Genomic DNA, 16,471 nt, shown 5'->3' with positions numbered 1-16,471 from the left:
GTATATGGCAGAAAGTAAATAGGCAAATCTGAGGCAAATGGAGACATAAATCATAGGAACACAGGATAATTCAGGTTGGTTGGGACCTTGGGAGGTCCCTTGCCCTGACCCTCCTGGGACCTCTCCTTAACTTGCCCTGGATGGTCCATGTATTGCCTGTCCTAGCGTACCCAAAAGGGGACACAGTACCTTGATGAGGTCTAACAAGCACTGAGCAGAGGGCAATAATCACTGCCTTGATTTTTGGGCAGCCCAGGCTGTGGCTGGCACTCTTTGCTATGGCCCTAAGCCCAGCTCCCTGCCCTCCACAACCTGCAACAACATGGATGTAATTAGAAGGTCAGAGCCAACCAGTGACGCATGGAACAGCATCACCCAGGTGGGTTGGAGATGCCGTCCTGAAGAAGGGAAAGCTGGCTGGGCTAGAAAGTGAAAGACAAACGCATGAGGCAAACTGAAAGAAGAGTGATCACAAACTGCAGCCCAGCGGGCAAAGAGTGATATAAGTGACCAGTGTATAAAAGTGGATAATACACTGGAAATACAGGGGTTTTCTTTAAAACTTAACTTTTCTACTCAGAACTGAAGAGAGTTGAATAACCTAAACTTGTAGCATAAGTTTCAGAGCAAATAGGTTTCAGAGGAGAATGACAAAACTGCTGTCACTCTGAACGTTTTCTAAACTGGTTTGTGAATGAAATGTTTTAAACATGGCTATATCAGATGATCAAAGTCACACACTCTCTTAAAATCTTGACTAATAGCAGTATGTTGTTGAAAAATAAGTTGCAAAGCGGTACGTAAGTTGAAAAATATTGAAAGCATTCAGATGCCAGAGTTTTCCTTCTACTTGAAAACACAATGAGACCTCCTTTGGCCTTTACCTCTTAAAAGAATGGTCTGACTCAAAGAGCTAATGCCTTCACCTGAATCAGTCAAAAAGGGGTTTGGCAACACCATGCTAACATTTTTCTCCTTGTAAATCACATGTGCCCTTTCTGTGATCCAGAAGCAGATGGTATATAAAGCCCATTCCTAAGGTTTCAAAGCAACTCTCACCACGAAAGTGTGTGCATGCAGACACGCACCAATATACTACTTCCTAAACACCGCTTGTGACAAAACCGCCTCTCGAGGCATTTTCAGTGTGCCCTATCACGCAGCTGACAGAGGCGACTCTTGCCACAACAAACACGAAGGCCGCAAACGGACGGTGCCGGGTCGCTCTGTGCCGGTAACGCGGGTGTCCCCCCGCCGCGCAGGGCGGCTCCCGCGCTACCACAGCGACACCTAGTGGCCTCGCAGCACGGCGCTCCGGTCTGGCACCCGGGTTCGCCTCATCAGCGTCTTGGTGCTTTTCATAAACCTTGAGGTTAATTTTTTAATTATGCAGTACGTTGCCTTGAGGAGAAGGACTTGGGGATGTTGACTGACGAGAAGCTCAACGTGACCTGGGCTGCATCAAAAGGAGCGTGACCAGCAGGTCGAGGGAGGTGATTCTGCCCCTCTACTCTGCCCTGAGAGCTCTCTACTCTGAGACCCCATCTGGAGTACTGCGTTCAGCTCTGAGCCCCCAATAACAAGAGGGATGTGGACCTGCTCGAGTGAGTCCAGAGGAGGCCACGAAGATGATCAGAGGGCTGGAGCACCTCTCCTATAAAGACAGGCTGAGAGAGCTGGACTTGTTCAGCCTGGAGAACAGAAGGCTCTAGGAAGACCTTAGAGCAGCCTTTCAAGTACCTGAAGGGGGCCTGCAAGAAATCTGAAAAGGGACCTTTTATAACAGCATGTAGGGATAGGACAAGAGATAATATTAAGTTAGATATAAGAAGGAAGTTCTTTACTGTGAGGGTGGTGAAGCACTGCAGCAGGTTGCCCAGAGAAGCTGTGGCTGCCCCACCTCTGGAAGTGTTCCAAGGCCAGGCCGGATGGGGCTTTGAGTGACCTGGTCTAGTGGAAGGTGTCCCTGCCCATGGTGGGGGCATTTAAAGTCCAGCTTTCTGGACCTTAAAGTTGGAAGGTGATCTTTAAGGTCTCTTCCAACCCAAACCATTCTATGATTAACCTCCACTAATATGTTCTCCCTCACAGTCCAGAGGTTTGGAACAGCACTTTTTAGCAGAAATAAACCCTTTCTCTTTGTGCAGTTGCAAACAATGCACATCCTGCCAAAAAAGTTTGGGAAGCCAGGACATTCACTCGAGCTGATAAAAGACAAGCTAATGAGTTTACATGCAGGTCACAGCGTATCCACATTAACACTCAGGCATAAGGCATTCATTAAGAAATGCTAAAGCATTTCCCTTTGTATGTGCTTCAGCACATGTGGATGAAAATTAGATTTACAAACTAAAAGGAAACCACATATTAAGAGGAATATTGTGTTAGCCCCAGACAGAATGTTAAATCCCTCACAACCCTAGCTTGGAGTAAACAAAGTCCAAAGAAAAGTTCAGCACTTCGGTTCCCATCCCATCCGAGGTAAAATGACCTTGCTTCATTCAGATTCACTGAAGAGAATGCAAAACATGTATGTGCTACCTACAGCTTCCAGGATTTAAAAGGATTATGTATTCAGACTGTCTCCCATGAATGAGGAAATTCAGGAAGAAATTGCCATGGAGAAATATACTTTACAAAACTAGTTATAAACTCATTTCTGCAACTTCTGAATGGCCAGCAAGGTGCGATAGTATATATATCTCTATGTAGAGAGTTACATATATACTATATAGAGATACATATAGTATATACAGCCATACCTCAGCTCAAAATGCATTTCATCTTTGCTCTGCTACACACCATTAGGGTGGAATCAGATAGACAACTTACACTTACACATAAAATACACTCCTCTCAAGGGTATCACCATTTCTTAAGAAAATTACCTCTGTCCAGTCTGGAAAAGGAATCAGTGCTCTCTTCTTTCAAGCTGTAACATTTTCAGTGTGAATTTACAGTGGGTAGAGGGTAAGTTGAAAGTCTGGGATTACAAATTTCTACTTCTGGAAAGAATAGCACAGCTAATTTCCCCATGGATAGTTTCACCCCTTGTTACTGCACCGATTGATGGCCAGCAGGTGATGGGCTGGCACCAGCGGGTTTATTTCACTTAGTATATCAAATGATTACCACATACTAGTAACTTTTTCTCACGAGTGAAACTTGAACAACAATGGGAACAGCAAGAAACAAAACAGCTCCAGCCACATCTTTAGCATACAAAACAATCTGAAGATAGCATAGCCAGGCTGGATAAGGCTTTGAGCAACCTGGTCTAGTGGAAGGTGTCCCTGCACACAGCAGGGGGGTTGGAACTAGATGATTTTTAAGGTCTCTTCCAACCCAAACCATTCTGTGATTCTGTGACAGCCTCCTTAGGAAGAAAACCTAAATTCCTCAAGAAGGAATTTTCTGCCACATAGACAACATTAAACCAGCTTGAATGAGCTTGGCTGCTTTCAGTTTCAGTATACACTGTAAGATTTTGGTACACACTGTAAGATTACCTTCTGCCTTCAGGCAAGGAACTGTAGGAAAACCCTCATGTGTTAAATGAAATCATGTTTCAAGGGAAGAGTCAAGTGCTACATATTTTGGATTGCAGTGATAACCATACTGAATATCATAGAATCATAGAATAGTTAGGGTTGGAAAGGACCTTAAGATCATCTAGTTCCAACCCCCCTCCCATGGGCAGGGACACCTCGCACTAAACCATGTCACTCAAGACTCTGTCCAACCTGGCCTTGAACACCGCCAGGGATGGAGCATTTACCACTTCCTTGGGCAACGCATTCCAGTGCCTCACCACCCTCACAGTAAAGAACTTCTTCCTTATATCTAACCTAAACTTCCCCTGTTTAAGTTTGAACCCATTACCCCTTGTCCTACCACTACAGTCCCTAACGAAGAGTCCCTCTTCAGCATCCTTGTAGACCCCCTTCAGATACTGGAAGACTGCTATGAGGTCTCCACGCAGCCTTCTCTTCTCCAGGCTGAACAGCCCCAACTCTCTCCGCCTGTCTTCATACGGGAGGTGCTCCAGCCCTCTTATCATCCTCGTGGCCCTCCTTTCGACTCGCTCCAACAGCTCCATGTCCTTTTTATGTTGAGGACACCAGAACTGTACACAGTACTCCAAGTGAGGCCTCACGAGAGCAGAGTAGAGGGGCAGGATCACCTCCTTCAACCTGCTGGTCACGCTTCTTTTGATGCAGCCCAGGATACGGTTGGCTTTCTGGGCTGCAAGCGCACACTGAAGCCGGCTCATGTTCAGTTTCTCATCAACCAACACCCCCAAGTCCTTCTCCACAGGGCTGCTCTGAATCTCTTCTCCACCCAACCTGTAGCTGTGCCTGGGATTGCCCCGACCCAGGTGTAGGACCGTGCACTTGGCTTGGTTGAACTTCATGAGGTTGGCATCGGCCCACCTCTCAAGCGTGTCAAGGTCCCTCTGGATGGCATCCCTTCCCTCCAGCGTATCAACCGAACCATACAGCTTGGTGTCATTGGCAAACTTGCTGAGGGCGCACTCAATCCCACTGTCCATGTCGCCGACAAAGATGTTGAAGAAGACGGGTCCCAACACCGATCCCTGAGGGACACCACTCATTACTGTTTTTCAACTGGACATTGAGCCGTTGACCACAACTCTTTGATTGTGGCCATCGAGCCAGTTCTTTATCCACCGAGTGATCCATCTATCAAATTGATGTCTCTGCAGTTTAGAGACAAGGATGTCGTGCGGGACAGTGACAAATGCTTTGCAAAGGTCCAGGTAGATGACGTCAACTACTCTGCCCCTCTCCATCAGTTCCATAGCCCCATCATAGAAGGCTACCAAATTGGTCAGGCAGGATTTCCCCTTAGTGAAGCCATGTTGGCTGTCACTAACTACCTTGTTGTTTTCCATGTGCCTTAGCATGCTTTCCAGGAGAAGCTGCTCCAAGATTTTGCCAGGCACGGAGGTGAGACTGACTGGTCTGTAGTTCCCTGGGTAAATAGCAGACAGGAAAGAAATTCTGCCTTCAGAGGAAAAAGACCAACACCTTTGAGCATTACAGCCAGGAACAGGAGAGAAAAATCCCACTAGCCTTGGACAATATGAGAATGGTGATAACCCTGGAGGGATGACATTGTTAACATGGTGTTCTCTATACATAAAAGAACATGTATAACAAACAACTGAGACCTGTTTTTTGTGAGATTCTGTTTCACAGATTAGGTAAGAAGTAAAAGAAGATGGCAATACCACCATCTTCATAACTTATACATTCAAGATTAAAGAAAATCCAGTGCTCACGGAAGAGTCTTACTTCAGGATTATTCCAGTTAGCTTAGGAAAAAAGGCATCTGTAAATGCACAAGTATATTTAGAAGCCGCTGCTCAGTCTCCTTCACATGGAGCAGAGAGGTTAGACGCCAGAGAGGCTCTGATCTCTGACAAGTCTAGTGAAAATTGGCAGCAGGCTTTAATGCCCCCACTGAGGGAAAAGCAAGAAGTCAGCTGTTATCCAGCAGCAGCTGCCTGGCCAAAAGCACACATGTACTGGCCAGCCGATCACCCCACACACTGCTCTGCCCAGGCAGCAGGTCAGGGAGGGAGCCTGAGAAATGAGGGGGTGGGAGGGCGAGGAGAGCTGGGACAGGAGAGGGACCGCAGGGTGCTGCGAAAAGGCGTAACAGACAGGCTTGGAAAGTGCCGGGACATTGAATGAAAAGCAGAAGGAAACAAGATTTTACTTGGTTTGTTCCTTCAGGAACAATCCGTCATTTAAGAAAGAGCACTTTATACTCAACTCTGTGCTAAGATACTGTATTCAGCAAGAAGAACGAGTATCAGCTACAACATCAGTATATTTCCCATTTCAGCTGGGTGACCACAACACCTACATGGCTATAGAATACTTTTCTCCCTCTCTGAGGCTGCACTAGCAAGTCTGGACAGATAATATCACACATTAAGACAATTTCTCTTGCATTCATAGCACTGCTAGATGACAGTAATGTCGTTAGCTTCCTATTGAAGGGCATTAGCTATTGTTTACCCATGGAAAAGGACTCCTTTGCTTTCCACAAACAGTATAAAGAGTAAAAGAGGCACCAACATTGGAAATATATCAGATATCATAATCATGCACTTCAAGGGAAATCTAAACTGCTCTTAATTCTCCTAAAGGGCAAATTCCATCAGGAAGCAACTTATGCTGAAACTGCAGAGTTAAAAATAAATGTCAGCCTCTTTAATGCTTTGGCAGAAGAGCATAAACTGAAGAGGAGTAATGTGAAAACACAATAACAAACAGCTGGATTGATGCCATGAGGTGCTAAGCACTGTGCCTTGATGTAAGAACTAATTTATCCACTTGCTTACTCTTACTCAAGTAAATGGTCTCCCTGGACTCAAACTGCAATTAAGCACGTTTCAGCACTTAATTGGATGGGAGCAGAATGCTGGGCACTTTCTGGGACTGAGCCCACTGACAGCACCTTGTAAGTCCACCAGACACAAGCAAAATCTGTAACTCACTAAGAATAAAAGGTGAACCCCCACTCCTTCTCTCTCAAAACCTGCTTTTAAGCCAAAAGCTACCCTGATTCTACTCCTAGTTCCTTCTAGTAAAAAGTCATACCTCCATTTTTTTTTTTAATTCTGATGGGGAGAGCAGGAAAGAGTCTCACAGAAAATCCTAAGAATGTCTTAGCTCTAAGAAAGTGTGTATTTTCTGTGAACAAGACAGGCTGGATCAAGATGAATGTTTTTTCATGTTAGCCAGAGTCTCTGCCATCATGTATCCTTAAAGGTATGTGTAAAGCATTTCCCAGTTTCCTAAAGATCTCAGATAGGGCACATCTTTGTGTGCTTCATGTTAAGGAGACCCAGAAACTAGAGAGAGCACTGGGTGGGGAGGAAGAGAGAGGGAAGAAAAAAATTATCATGGATATTAAAGAATGGACTATGGAGAAAGACTGAAAGGTTTTCCCTAGCAGCAAACGGCCCAGGAGGAGGTAAGATGGTGTATTGGAATAGTGTTCTAACATGTACAAGGTTGTTATAAAAAGATGATACTGAGCAGTTGTTCTCTATGTCCAATAAAAGTAAGACAAAAAAGTTACTCTCTCAGTTTACACAAACCGGCGTTAGAGTAGCTATTACACAGCATTTCTAACAGTGAGGTTAGGACCAGATACCTCAGGCAGCAAAGAAATCTCTTCTACTGAAGGATGTTGATAAAAGGCTATACAAACACCAGTCAGTGACAATCTGTGTACAGACACTATCCTGCCTCAGAACAATGAGAATGGACTAGATGCTTCCAACCCAAACTATACTATGATTCTATGACTACATCACCTACTGTTCCAATTTTCTAGAATTCTGCACATCAGCAACTTCTGACTTCTCCTAACTTGCAAACCACCTAACTTTAACATCCAGAGACATAACCAGTAATTACTGAGCCAGCAGTATAGGAGGAGAAGAGACTTTGTGTTTGTTGCATTGCTTGGTTGATACAGAATGGTCAGCTGCATTTCATTTATTGCCTGCTGTGAGTAAGAAATCCCCATTCACTGTTCCAGGATATTTTGCTCAGCAGAGGTTATTGCTGCCAAACAGCGGCAGCAGTCTTGGCTGAAGAAATTCTCAGGAAAGAACTCCCTGTTTTGCATCTCTTGAGTTAGACTTACTATTATTGTAGATAATACTACGGTTACTGAATATGGCTTCCTCACACACCAGCTAGTAAAAGAAAAGATTTATTTTGGTATAGACATGCCAAGCTATTATTAAAAAAGTCCTAATGAGACATGTTTTGCCAATTAAGAAATTTCGTGTTTGGATGGTAGTGCTACATCATTTAATTCCCCCAGTGCAGCAGACAAGCTTTGATCCAAACACTACACTGTCTGATCCCAAATCAAGCTGAAAGAAATAGTCTACTCAGGTATTATGTTTCACAGTGTCAGAGAAAGGCCATAGTAGGATCCTTCCAACCATTTCTGAACAGACACACACTTAGCTATATTTATTGAATGAATAAACTGCCAGAAATTAACTAAGTTGTTTTTGCAGGAAGATGTCTATAATAGAACTATCAGCAAGTCTGACTGGAGGGATTCAAAGACAGATAAATGAAAGCACGTATTCTGCTTTTCCATTATGGACGGAGTTGCTAAATTTTTCCAGAATTCAGTGCTAAAATTTCACAGGATATTTTCTCTAATGGTCCAGAATACAGAAAACTGCTTTGTAAAAACCAATAATGTGATAGAGTACTACTGTCATATCAGAAAATCTTATTATGTGAGGATTCTGACATCCATATAAAATGAAATATAGTATAATGGGGAATAATTGAGCTCATTCTGCTTACCCACTCACTACACTCCCTTTACTATTTTCTGACTGCAAACACAGTGATTGGAATGGGAGGGTGAAGGAGAGAAGAAGAAATGGCAGTCTATCCATATGACTATTTTGTCATTCCAGTTTTAAAACAGAGGCAGTTAGGAACAGAACATGTACATTATGTGTTAGTTTTCAATAGAGTAATATAGAAGAAAGCCGTTCTGGATCACCTGCAAAATTACTGCTTTGCTGTTAACAGCCTACAAGAGATTGTTATTGCTAAAGGTTTTAATGAACATGTTTTGTCAGTAATAAAATTCGAAGACAGCTCCGTCAAACTCTGAAGTATAAAAATGCTCATAAGGAAAGGATAATTATCACTACTTACCGATTCCGTACTTTGTCCTGTAATATTCTTTAGTGAATTCATCACAATCACAGAGAATTATCTTCCTTCCCCACACATTAATTACTGCCCCTATTTTCAGGTCACTGTCTTTGTAAAATTCCTGATGCACTGCTCCTGTCTAATAAAAGAAGAACATTCATACAGCAGCTCTATAAATCTCAGAATCCCACAACTTTCCTTAAAATCTAGGTCATTTAGTGTGTGTGGTTTAAAATATAACCTTCAGAGTCCATTTGAAAGTATTTTTCACCCCATGCTAAGCTACCTTACTTTTACAAGCGTGGTATTTACATACAGTAAATCTGAGTAGTTTTCATTTGAGCTATTCTCCAGTGGCAACAGTTTTATAAATAACTGTCTCTGTTGTAGAGAATAACAACCACAGAAACTACAAAAGCTACTATAAAGACATTCAACAGTTAGAGGCATTCAATAATATCTGACCTTACGATTGTCCAGTATGTAACGGCCTTTGTTTCCTGCTGAATTCCCAAGCACATTGAGAACTGTGCGATCGGTGATTGTACCCGGCTGATACAGCCCGACGGGAGCATGCTGCAAGAAAAGAGACCAACTCTTAGGACAGTTAGCAGTGAAGAAGGAGAACTCCATTACCTTAGAACTAGCAGGTTTTTTACAGACTGACTGTAACTGTAGTATTTTCTTGGGAGAATTTTTAGTAAATTCTAAGTCAAGATTACACCACCAATAGCCAGCATATATGTCAAACACCAGCACCGTATGCCAAAAGAAGCACTCAGAATCTTACTGTGTATCCAAGAGTAAAGTCTCCTTTTTCTTGAAAGCAGAGGTTAATGCACCCAAAGCAGCACATCAGTGTCAACATCTGCTCTAAAAGCTATTATTTTGATTGGTCAATTAAAAAAACATGCAGAAGAACCACTCAGGATTGGTCCTACTGTGCTAACCACTGCACAAATACAGGGGATTCAAGTCAACATGATTCTATTAGCAAGAATGTTAATATTTTTATTTCTATTGGGAGTTTCAAAATGACAATAATAATTTAGTCTACTAATATCATACTTAATACATGAGCACCTACATATTTTCAGATTACTAACAAACTGCTGATGCAGGGTAACCAAAGTGGGGTTTTTTTTGTTTTATCACCTTCTCTGACACCCCATGCACTTCAGTGGTAGAAGAGGTCTGTTTACATAGGGCCACTGCTAACCAGCAGCTCGGAACAGAGGATGCAAAAAGTGAGAAAAGTGCAATATTTTTCTGTTAGGTTTTTACTATAAAATCTCTTGTACATCTATGGCATCACAAATAGATTGTCAGCATTAGAAGGGAAGAAGGAAAAAGATCCCCCAGTAGTTTACTCCAGCTGTGGGTTTACGTTATTCCATCATCAGGATATGTCTGGAGTGATACAGAAGTGTATCCAGCTTCTTAATTTTATAATCATCATAGGTTATAAAGGACACAACCCTGAGAGAAGCCTTCTCAAATAAGCATTTGATTAATGCCTGAAAAAGCTTATTCATGAATTCCTATTTAACCAGCTTTGCATAAGGTCCCAAATCTAGGAACTTAATTTTAAGAGATCACTCTGGATTTGCTAAACAGAAGTAATGTTATGGAATACTAAAACTGGACGTTTCCAAAGGTTCCAGATACCAGTCATGGATCAAATCTGAATTCACCTCAGTTTTACATTAGTTTATCTATTAATATTAGTTAATCTTCTGGACTTCCATCACTGCAGAGCTTTATTAAAACATTTACCTTAATACACTAATACGGGAGAAAGGAAATCATAGGATACCTTTCTGCCTAAATTCTCTCTCCTTTTAATTTAAGTGTAAGAAGCTTAAACTTTTTTTCCATCGCTTATTGAATTGCCCTATGAGTATGTGTGTAAAAATCATGCAATTTTGATTAATACTCTAATGACACTTTCTAAATATCATTACAATCCCAATACAGGATTTTCAAAACAAGGCATTTAATATTTCTCAATCAGCTGAAGAACTTGAAATAAGCTGAAATTTTCATTCCTCACCTTTGGAAGCTTATCTCTTCTGAGGAAAAGTGGAATTGCATCCCGGCCTGAGTTTACTGGTACAATTTCTCTTATATCAATAGTATCATCAGACAAATAATAGTGCAGAACAAGTTCTCGTGGGTCATGAAACATGGATTCTGGGTCATTCCACACACAGAAAAAACGTAAAACATGTCCATCATGCTCTAGAAATTGTTTCAAAGTGTCAATACGCTCATAAGGGCGAAATGGTGTCATACTATCCAGAATCTGCAGGTAAAGGTGAAATTAAGAGAAACAGATTTTTAATTATTTGCTCTTAAAAACAGGATTCCAAACTGCAGGGTACCAGCTAATCTTATAATATGCTTTTAGGATTTTCAAATAATGCCACACAATTACATTTACACTACTTATGCCATCACCAAAGAACTAATTTCAGGGTTGCTGTGCCCTCAGAAAACAGATGAAAACAATTTTGGATTGTTTTGATCTTTGTTTTTCTTGCAATAACATCCTTCAGATCAGAGAATTGTTAATTTATTTCAATAAATTATCCATGGTAATCCGATGACTACAACTCCAAATAGCCTCACCCTTCTCAATTTACTTCCTTGGAAATTATTTTTTATAAATGATCTGACATAAAGAATTAATTATTTCTTTCCTGTTTGGTGTCTTCTTTCTTTTAGCTTTAAGCCATAATTTATTAACTTCTGATTTATGTCATACAGTTGACAGGTGCTGGGTTCGTATGTTCTCCTCTCCATATATACCCATTAGTCTGAAAAGGAATAGCAGATCTCCGACTAAAGATCTATTCCAGCTGATGTGACCTATGACAAAGGTCATCTACAGTCATGGTTGCCGCAAAACCAGTAGCACTGCCTTAAATTGGATCCCAGGATGATGATTTGAATCTGAGGACTGCATTTACATACTGTTAGTTACAGTCATATATAAATGGTGACATGAACAAGGCGTTTTTCCTAAGTCAAAATCCACCATGTCCAAAATGAGTTAAAGGGGCAAGACAGTCCTAACCTACAAAATTCTGCAAAATTGCTTCGCAAGAAGAATGGTGACAGTGTAAGCTGAACTGTCTGAACAGAAAGAAGTGTTGACTATGAGTAGTTTATATCAGTGTCTAAATTTCTATTTATCCACTGATATATCTTCTGGCCTTAAAAATCTGAGAGAGAAAAGGTACATTCTTTCAGAACATCAAATCTTAAAATAAGGAGAGCAGAACCAAGTTCTGCCTGCCAATGTCCTTGCTGATCTGCAGTACCTGCCATTTCAGGCATCATCATGCTCATATGCTACAAGTCAGTTACCTTCCTTCCCAGTACAATCTTTCCACCTCCCTGACCTTTGACGATGCAATGAGCAACCAAATACAGTCACAGAGCCAGATAACAACAACAGCCATGGGGTATCATCTCCAACAACACAGAAATATGAATTTAAGGGATTTGCTACATTTTTCTTTGGTCTCAATTTCTCATCATATTCCTCACTTCCTTTCATACCTTCAATTTCTGGCCATCTATTGGGAGCCTGGTACAAATCAATTTAATTCTGTTCAAAGCAGTCTGCCCTCAATAAATAAAAAAATTACCTTCCACAAGTTAGTCACAGGAAAGTGAGAGCATAAAGCAACCAGAATAACTTTTCTGTGATTTCTCAACAAGTAAGAATATTAAGACATAGATTTCAGTAATTCTTAGTCTTCTGACACTCTCATTTCTTAAACCTTTTTCCTCTCACCATTCTCTTTAGGCACACATATGCACAATACTTGAATGTTTTGCTTGTTATTTTTGCAAAAAAACCCACAGTCTAAGCAGGTTATGCAGTACCATGATAATGTTGACACAGCCTGCCAATATCAAGACAATCAATTTCAGCATGTGTTAATACACACCTGTTACCTACAAGACCTGAGTAAGGGAAAAGCAACCTACAGCCATCCTGAGTCACCCCTCTGCAGAACCAGGAGATGTATTACAAATACTACTTTTCACTGAGGGACTGCAAAAAAGGCTGAAAGCATGAATGAAGTAAAACCAACATGTTGGCCTGAGAGTGCCTCAGAGACATGCATATTGCTGTACACATCTCAGTCACAACCACCTTCCATTTTTGTTGCTGAGAGCTGCATCAGTTTTCTCAGTAGGAGGATTAAGTTGAATGGAACAGACACTTGGAGTATTTGTTGTTTTCAGAGTACTAGGCTGGATTTACCACAACCGGCTGTATATAGTGGGCCAACAGTCCTAACAGAGTCAGGTCAAGAGAAAATTACAGTGCCGTCTGCACTCATATTGATCAAGAAAAACAGAACTGAAAGAAACTGTCACTATTCCCTACAGAAAACATCACAAATCCTGCAGAGGGGAATCCATATAGCATCTAGGAGCTGCAAGTGAGATTTTTGGAGCAGGTGTGTATGTGTTCCCATATACTCATGAAAGAGGGAACTGCCTTCAAATAAAACCTCAAAACTCTTAAAACTGCTGAGTGCTGGGTTCTGTGTAACAGAAGAATTTGCTTTACATATGCAAAGAGCTGTTAATAACATGTGGGCTGGAGATGAAAGATGACTTATGAATAGACTAAGCGAGTCTGCAGGAAGACATGGGTGTGCTTGAACCACAATTCCAATTAGATCTTCCTTTAAAAGTGTTTATTATTATATTAGTTCAAGCATAATCACAAGTAGAATATATCGTAGGTCCTTTTTTTTTTTTCTTTTTCACTTTAACACTGAAAGGTTTACTTTATTTTTACCAGTTAATTTCTTTCTGTTTCAAAAGGTGTGTGAACACATCAGGAGAAATTCAGTACTATGTAAGTACAATGAGCCATAGAATAAAATCTTTTAAAGCAAGATTTCTCTTGTCATTTATTAAGTTAAAATAGCTACTTTATATTTGCTATTAGAGAAGTATTTTATGCAATGCATATTGCTAGTAGCAATGGCACTTCTATTAAAATCAAGTTTTCTCTATTACTGGCTCATCTGACCTTTTGCCTCTCTTGGGTGTACGGATCATCTGGACGACTTGCAGGAGGATTTAATCTAACTCCCATTTTCCTCAGGAAATTTTTTGTAAACCGGTCACAATCAGTGATCTTATATTTTCGGGCATAAAAGGTTACTTCTATGTTGATATTGAAGTGATCTATAGTATAGAACTGATTTTCATAAGGAGGTGGAAGTGGAATCCGATGCCGTCGAACAATAGTTCCTGTAAAATAATAATTAAATAATAAACACATAAAATATAATAAATTCATAGAGTAAATATCCTTTGCTCTAAGGATCTTGCTAATTTTCTACGCCTGTACACTCTGCAGTGTGAGGAGTGCAATATGTAACCAAGGTTAGAGAAAAAACCTGCCCCACCAAGGAAAAAAGTGTGACCTGTTGAGCATGGAGGCAGGCACATCCAACTGAGCTTCCTTAAGGAGCACAATGAAAGTAGAGACAACAGAGATTAGTTGGGCTGATTGCTGGGCTCTAATAAAGAATCCATCTCAAAAATACAGAGCCAGGAACTCATAACCCATAGTCTAACAGGAACACTATCCAAAAGAAATGGAAAGGGAGGGGAGGGAGGAGGAGAAGAGAAAAAGAGAGACATTTTAACTTTGTTAAAATAAGTACATACTTAAATTTTCTTATTGATGGTCTTCAAATGAAAGGACTGTTATTCTGAGAGCATTGTACTGTTTACATTTACCACATTAAAAGAGAAGGAAACTGCTATTGGTCTATCAGCTGAAAACTCACAAATACCTTAGTGAATTGGGTAATGCTTCAAGAGTACTCACTGCTGATGATTAAGAGACTGGGGCATCTCTCATATGACAAAAGGTTGAGAGAGCTGGGTCCGTTCGGCCTGGAACAGAGATGGCTCAGGGGGGAAAACTTACCAGTGTTTATAAATACCTGATGGAAGTGAACGAAGAAGATGGAACCAGGCTCTTCTCTGTTATGCCCACTGACAGGACAAGTGGTAATAGGCCCAAATAAAAAGATACACAATTTCATATGAGCACAAGAAAACACTTCTACTGTGAGGGTGATTAAATGCTGGAACAGGCTGCTCAGAAAGGTTGTGAAGTCTCCATTCTTAGAGTTACTTAAAACCCAGCTGGACATGGCCCTTTCCATCTGGCTCTAGCTGATCCTGCTTGGAGCAGAGGGGTTGAACTAGACGATCTTAAGATAGCCCTTCCACCCTCAACAATTTCGTGATACTACAAGTATTTTAGAAACAACTTACAACCTACAGCCTCTGTAGGTTAAACAAATATCTAACTCATACATTAAAGAAAGGTATGCAGCTGCATGACAAGCAATAATTTATTCCAAGTGAAGTTAGAGTTCACAAAGAACAGCAGATCAGCAGAGCTGGGACTCAACTCTTTTTTTCACATTATGAGAGAACAAAAAGGACAACAGTGAAAGTTTTGCCACATCAATACCCCATTATAGTCGTGTGAAAATACCCTGCAGGGGATAAAAAGATGGTCCAGTCTTCAACCTCAGGCTCTTTGTGGGACTTAGCAACCCTGACACCTCTGTAACACCAGCTTCATAATGCAGATAACCACTGGCTAAGATCAGCAGGAACCACCAACCCATATTATTATAATAATTCCTTGCCACCATAGGTTCCCAACAACTTTAAAATTACAGTAATTATAAAAGGTACAACTTTAAGGCAACTACAGGAAACACACAAAAGTTTCAAAACTAAAAATAGTTCCAGTACTAACCTAACACTACAACGATAGTTTATTAGACACAATTATCTAAAAGGTCTATCTCAGTATCTCTCAGTACAGAATCGGATCTCTATCCAGTGCCCTTCAGCTATGCATCTGGTAGTATTTCCCACTGAGTCCTGTTTGATGATTTTCCAGCACTGCTATTTTGTTTTGGAGGTAGGTGGGGATGGAGAGGGACCTGGAAAGAGAGGGAATAGAGGCAGAGGACGAGGGAGAAAGATATCATTGTGTGGCTTTGTTTGGTGTTTGAAGGGCCTTATTCCTAACTTAGTCCATGGAAATTTATTATTGTTCATTTTATTTCCCTAAGGACTAATCTGTGTGGAAGTATCTTCCACTACCACATTATCAGAGTTGTTTGTTAAATTCTAACTCGTACAATGAAAACATACCCTTGATTTTTCAGAGGAATAAAGCAACAAAGCAGATTTACTTTAGGTTCCCATTAAAATAATTATTTGAAGATGCATTCAGCATCCTGATGATTCACATGTACCAAAGCTGACATCCTGGTTACTGACATTTGACTGTAAGGTAAATTTGAACCTCTACCTGTTTAAACATAGTCATACGCATATTTAAGATGCATTCTCATGGAAATATTAGTTAGAAAACATGGTAATTAGCACATTTTAACACAAAGCGAAACTGCATTGCATTACCATTCGCAAACCCACATACTTTAAAATATGTTACCTGATTTTGGCTAATCCTTAGGTCACTCCTACAAAAATCAACAGATGATGTGCTAGGTCAGAACAGTCCCCACATGAATACAAATCCTGCTGAATCATCATTTTAGTGAAAACATAATGGTTGACAATTTTCTAATATAAGCTATCTTCTGAGAGTATATTCACCTCAGAACTGGTGAATAAGCCTTCAGCCAGTT

At 40.8% G+C, this 16,471-nt stretch overlaps 1 protein-coding gene across 7 annotated transcripts in view; it reads right to left on the bottom strand.

Annotated features, from left to right (window-relative positions):
- The window catches only part of EFHC2 (EF-hand domain containing 2), a 60,518-nt gene that overhangs the window by 25,506 nt on the left and 18,541 nt on the right, over positions 1 to 16,471 (bottom strand). For all 7 annotated transcript variants that reach the window (XR_003990036.1, XR_003990037.1, XM_030476377.1 and 4 more), the window contains exons 4-7: positions 13,807 to 14,030; positions 10,795 to 11,046; positions 9,207 to 9,317; positions 8,742 to 8,880 (exon numbers count right to left, since the gene is read on the bottom strand). Coding sequence is in view for 5 of the 7 variants with exons in the window: in XM_030476377.1 (XP_030332237.1) it covers positions 8,742 to 8,880; positions 9,207 to 9,317; positions 10,795 to 11,046; positions 13,807 to 14,030 (726 nt within the window). In the remaining 2 variants the exon portion in view is untranslated. The remainder of the gene's footprint in view (positions 1 to 8,741; positions 8,881 to 9,206; positions 9,318 to 10,794; positions 11,047 to 13,806; positions 14,031 to 16,471) is intronic.

This window comes from Strigops habroptila, chromosome 2 (assembly GCF_004027225.2).
Source record: "Strigops habroptila isolate Jane chromosome 2, bStrHab1.2.pri, whole genome shotgun sequence".
Lineage (NCBI taxonomy): Eukaryota > Metazoa > Chordata > Aves > Psittaciformes > Psittacidae > Strigops > Strigops habroptila.
This window is presented reverse-complemented; position numbering and strand designations above follow the sequence as displayed.